Genomic DNA, 6,071 nt, shown 5'->3' on the forward strand with positions numbered 1-6,071 from the left:
ATACTTTTTTCTCCCTATATAAGCAGCGAGATGTAGCATCCATGGTACTGACTGGAAAAGCCAAGGCCTCCAAAGAAAACAAGTCCAGAGGTGTGCTTCTAGGGGGTAAGGTAGCAAGGAAGGTTTGTTTGGAAAACAGGAGTGTTCAGAAATACCTCCCCGCTGAGAAGAGACAGAGCCTCTCTCATTCACAAAAAGTTCAAATGGATTCATTCCGTGAAAAATATATTTTCAGACTATAACAAGATTATAGCAGATTATAACTTTTTTCAAATTGGCTCTCAATAAATCCTCTTAAATGAAGAATCTTCATCTGGCCTACAAAAAGCTGTAGCCCTAAAATCCCACATGCAAATGCCTTGTATCCTAAGCTTCGCTTGTGCCAGACGCTCCCTGCATACGTTCACCTCCACGCAGAGCCGAAGGGAGCGGCCCATGTCCTCCTCACAAGGAACGGATTCAGGGACCCAGCCACCGCCCCAACCACATGTGACACAGCAGCCAGAGGAATGTAGGACTACCCACAGCACAGAATTTGAATACGGATTCCAGAGGATTCCAAATATTTTGCATCTCTTTCAATGCAAAAAGGCAGTATTTTATTTCAGTATATAACAGGAAAATTTTTTATTTTGCGTGGCAGCATTCCTTAAGACCTATGCCATAGATTGCCTGATATGGGGAACGGGAATAAGGGAAGACAGATATTTATGAGATCTATGACCTAGTGATGTACATTTAAAAAACCCAAACAATTCCTAAGGTAGACCTAAGGCTGTTCCCATTATTAGCAGTGCAGTCCCAGGTCCAGATGTTGAACATCTGACAGGCAGATGAACTATTCATTTCAACAAGGGAGGAATCACTTTCCTCATCTTGTAGAAAAGATCAAAGTTCAAATGGGGGTAGAAGTATTTCTATCTTCTCCCTCCAGCACTGTCTAAATTACCTTTTAAAATACTAAAGGAGATGCATATTAAGTGTGGTTTTTTCAAAGGAAGTTCCTAACAAACTTCAGGCTACCAGTAATTGTTTAGACTTAATGAAGAAAAGTACTTTAAATATAAGCAAGAATTAAACAATAAGAATTGCTACCAGAATAATTTTAAATGTCAGAAATTTCCCTTCCCCCCCGAGAACAGCATGTTATCTCTAAACAGCAGCTCAGAAGTAGGGCTCCGCTCCACATCCGCATTGTCTGAAACCCACCTGGGTTTCATTTCCAAATGCAGAACACAGAGCCCAAAACAACACACTACACAAGAACTTCCCTGAATTAAACATCAGATCCACAACATGCTGCGTTTCCAAATGTCAGCTGCTGTCTTAGTGTTTGGTAACTAAAGCAAAGGAAAGCTTATTTCAGTTCTATTGCAAAATTTTATGTACAAAAAAAAAATTAAAACCAAGATCCTATCTTTGTTTTTGTTTTACAGAAACACAGCATTCTTTATTTAGGTGAACAGATACATATATATTATAAACTTGTGTCATCCTTAATTACTGGCTTTCTAGCCAAATATACACAGAGCGTGTTATGTTCTAAGATGTCCCATTACTATTATTCAGCAGTTGCTATTCTTCAGCAACTTTAGTGTGAAGAAATCTGCAGGATCATTGTCCTTTTCTGAGCAACACACAGCCCTGGTGACTGGGAAGGAAGGCTACATACATGCCCATAAGGGAGCCATGCTAACCGCGGCAGCAAGCCTTTCCCAGCACACCTTCCTGACTATTCTGGAAGCCATTCCTAAACTCCAGACCAAACCAGGACACTACACAACAGTTATGTTCCAGAAAATATCACAAGAACCAAAACAGGAATTGATCCATTGCTCCATACACATGTGCCACCCAAGGCTGTGCCAGGGGCACCGACCTGCCCAGGGTGTCCTGGCTCAGGTATTGCTGCATTGCTCCACATGGCAGGAGACATGTCACTCAGCCTCTTTGCATCAGATATTTTGTCCAAACTCCTGATCATCACAGAAACCTTCCTTTCGCTTGTTGCCTTAATCTTTCTTGAACATGAGTGACCACAATTAAATACTAGTCCTACTAAATAAATTGCTTCAATGTAATGGCAACAATATTTCTCTATCCCTTAATAATCTCATCTGACTAATGTAAGTTATTTTGAAGTCTGGTTTTACAAATTTTACTTTGATCAGTGGCAAGGCAGATACCAGACACCGAAACAGAAGCAGTCTCTCTCAAGCACTAACTTCAGCTCCCTTGTATCTTGCTTGGGCTTGCATGTGTCAGCAGCTGAAGCCCAAACCAACTTTTATACCTGTAGATTATTACAGCTGAGGAAAAAAAAAATTGTCTTTTTTTTTTAAAAAAAAGTACATCTCTAGGCCATAGATTTCATAAATATCAGTCTTCCCTCATTCCCGTTCCCCATATCAGGCAATCTATGCCATGCGTCTTAAGGAATGCTGCCACACAAAATAAAGGCGAGTCGTTTTAGATTTTTCCAGACATTGTCAGGTTTAATGGGAAAAATATAACACCAGTAAAAAAAAAAAAAAAACACTCAGAAGCATTTCCTCTTGGCTGCAAAAAATACAAAAGCAGCCCAAGCGCTATATGCTGTGACATGTCAACCATATCTAGCATCTTCTAATGGGAAGGTTTCCTCTTATGCCTAGGAAAGAGCTCATCTTCCTTAACACACTTCCTCACTGACTCTACAGTCAGCTCCAGTTGCCAGTTGTACTGCAACACTTTGTACCAAGCAGGAGGAAAGGAACCAAGAGGGAATAACTAAGGGTAAGTGTCAGCCAGGCATCTCACCAACTCTTTCTTTCTGCATTTTTGCCACAGTTCTGTTTTATTTGTAATTGCTTGCTGTTTCTACACTAAATCAAAAGAGATCATCTTTTCTACAGATATTGCTTAACTTTGTTTTGTTCAGTTGACAGCCTGTCCTTTTAAGATGCCAACTTTGAAAAAAAAAAAACCCAGCTCTAGTAAATTTCCTGAAAAATAGCAGATGAGTATCTAGATTCATACCAAAGATATTCACATAAACTACTTGCTAACAAAGACATTGGAGATTGTTAAGATTTATATTTCAGCTTCCCTGTAGTTTATAATTTTACATAGCATTAATCTAATTTTAAATATACAAATACAGTATTTAGATCAGGAATCAAAACATGTCTAACTATTTTGGAAAGCTGATCAATAATCCTTGTAAATAAATCAAAGCAAATTTAAAACAAAATTAAGCAATATTCCTTACAATTTTAGTCTTTATTAAATGAAATCTACTAGAGAGACAAAGGTCTCAGCTTATTTTAAGTTTAAGAGGAAAACCTTTTTTTATTATTAATCTGAAATATCTTTACACTTGAAAACATGATTTTGAAGAAATTTCTTTCCAAATTCCATTCTACACTGGTATCATTGAGGCTCCTTATGACCTTAGTATGTAAAACCTCTTTTATTCAGCATTTTTTGTTGTTAATAGGTCTGTTGTACCTGCTTGCTATTTCTCAGGCTTTGTCCAGCCCGATTTTAAAATTATACTCAATGTGCTTCTAATGCTTGCCTGCAAACAAGTTCTACAGCCTTTTTCACCTTCTTCAAGAAGGAGTTTTCTTTAAGTGTCTAGTGTATAAACACCCACCACTTTTTACAGTATCTATAAATTTCCATGTAGTATCCAAGGCAATATATATCCAGATATTTTTGCTTCAATATTTACTTATGGCAAATTAAGGGGGGGGGGGGGGGGAGGGGGAGGAGGAGGAGAATGAAATACATTTTAATTATGGGATGTATTCAAATCATAAAGAAAGATTGTTTCAAGTTTTAAAATTCCCCAACCTGTGCAAGGGAGTTTGTATTTCAAATTTCTATCTGGTTCCAAGGCTAGCTATGTATTTCTAAATGCAGCAACGTAGTAGGAAATACGGGAAGGGAATAGCCTTAGAGGTTTTAAGCTGCTGAATAGAAAGGACTAAGATGGAAGGTTAGTGGGTTCCACTCTACAGAAACAGGAATGGCATAGCAAAACAGATAATTACCTGCTAGCCCAAAGCACGGTTATTTAACCCTAAAAGATGAGCAATACCAGATATGCAAAATTTACAGTTCTCTATTCTTACAAATCTTGAATCATATGTTCAGAGATGCATGAAGTTACAAGGCAAAAAAAAAAATTTTGCCACATAAAAATGCGTACTTCCCAGTCAGAATGTTCATACTCTCAGATGATTTTTAGACATTTACAATTAATCAATCTCTTAAGCTCAATCTTGAAAACTGACTTCATCACACAATTTTAACACTAGATCTATGAAGATACAGAAATGAAATCCAAATCTTTGCATAAAACTAACCTAGTTTTTACCATTATCTCCTGGTGACATTCTGTTCTAGAACTCTGAACAATAATATATTCTGTACAATTAAGAAGGAAAAGCAATGAACTAGAGACAAGATGGAAGCACTGTGCTCTCTCCCAGTTGCATTTATGCTACTTGATGTCAGGAAGAATGGCTCTATGTAAGAAATAGAAAGCTAAAGGTTTTCTTCCAAAATCCTAAACCTCACGAGCAATCCTGAGAGGCATAGCTGTGTTGTAGTTCTCCGTTTAGACACATGCTAACAAATCATACTTATCAGATCATTATTCTTACTCTCTGGGTAGCTGAAGCATGAACAAGACAGAATTCATCACCGTTGCAGGATTCGCCCTATCGCTGCTGTGCCACATGACCCAAAGCGAAGGCTGTCCTCCCTCCTGCGATTGTAAGTCACTGGGAGAGACGAAGGGTTTACACATCGACTGCAGCTCCCGGGAGCTGGCGGACCTGCCTGCCCTGCCTGCCCACACCAAAAGGCTTTATCTACAGAACAACAGCCTGACCTCGGTTCCTCCCGGGGCCCTGGACAGCTTGCTCACCCTGGAGGAAGTGACAATTTTCGACAATCCTTGGAACTGTGACTGTCATATTCTGTATCTAAAACTCTGGTTAGAAGACATCTCTGCACTCTCTCTGGAAAACACCAGATGCGCAACCCCAGCTCCCGTGAGGATGAAGCCCTTGGGGCAGCTGACTGGGAACGAGCTGGGGGTTTGTAAGAGGCTTCTCCCAATCAAGTGTCTTGAGTTCTTTTGGAGAGACCTCATTTTAATTGCTGGAGCAATAATTACACTTATTTTAGTAGCAGAGGCTCTGAAATTCTCAAAAAAGCTGGTCTGCCAAATGAAGCTAAGGCAATCTGACTTGAGGGGCTCGCTGTTGAGAAAGCTCACTTCCAAAAACCACAAGATGCAGTGAGCTGTTCACTACCACTGGCTTGAGCAGAAACATCAAACTATTCCACCACAAAAAAAGCACACGCACTGGCAATGCTAGTTTTAGTGGTGAACATGCTACAAACAGATCTCAGGGCTCAAAGTCTGGGTCCTCAGATAGGTAGGTTTGATTTAATTGCCTTTCAAGAACAAGCTTGATGATGTATTGACAGGCAAGTTTCATCCTGCTACCACCTACTCATACGAAAAGCAGTTCCTAAATTTTTAAAAATAATTTAAATCAGCTTTTCCACTGAATTTGCAGCTCTTACAGCAAGAAGACTTACACCTTTTACTATATGGAGATGAACACCCATTGTAGTATTTTAGCAATTCTTTTCTCACTTGTAAGCTGTGTGAGCATGTAATGTGTTACTCCCTCATAGTGTCCCAATGGGTTGGTAGGACCATTCTTTTGTGCAAAAAAGTTCAGCCATCTCTTCCTCAGGTTCAGGAGTTCCCTGCCAGCAAAACCACTATGACTATATAGGCCAACCACTGAACATATCTGTCACAGCACTCGCAAAACCATCCGGCTGCAACAAGGCTTCTACCATCCCAGGTTAACTTCAGTAAGGAGTCCCCACACCTTGCCCCAGCACGGCCACCAACCCCCCACAAGGTTTCATCAGGTCATCTACTGCCTGGGCTGTTTCTCCATCCCCTTCAGGCCAGCCCACCCCGCTCCTTGCCTCTGCTGCGTCCAGGTTCTTCCTTCTCCAGCTGCTCTCCCAGGCCCCCTGCTTCTCCTGGGGCT

General features: G+C 40.2%; 1 protein-coding gene across 1 annotated transcript; it reads left to right on the forward strand.

Annotated features, from left to right (window-relative positions):
- The first annotated feature begins 2,678 nt into the window (after positions 1-2,678).
- GP9 (glycoprotein IX platelet) lies at positions 2,679-6,071 on the forward strand. Its single transcript, XM_056337954.1, has 2 exons — positions 2,679-2,775; positions 4,664-6,071. The coding sequence occupies exon 2, from the start codon at positions 4,671-4,673 to the stop codon at positions 5,295-5,297; it is 627 nt and encodes a 208-aa protein (XP_056193929.1). The 5' UTR covers positions 2,679-2,775; positions 4,664-4,670; the 3' UTR covers positions 5,298-6,071.

This window comes from Falco biarmicus, chromosome 4 (assembly GCF_023638135.1).
Source record: "Falco biarmicus isolate bFalBia1 chromosome 4, bFalBia1.pri, whole genome shotgun sequence".
NCBI lineage: Eukaryota > Metazoa > Chordata > Aves > Falconiformes > Falconidae > Falco > Falco biarmicus.

Coding starts and splice junctions, on each gene's coding strand:
- GP9 (XM_056337954.1), top strand. CDS start 4,671: ATGAACAAGACAGAATTCATCACCGTTGCAGGATTCGCCCTATCGCTG.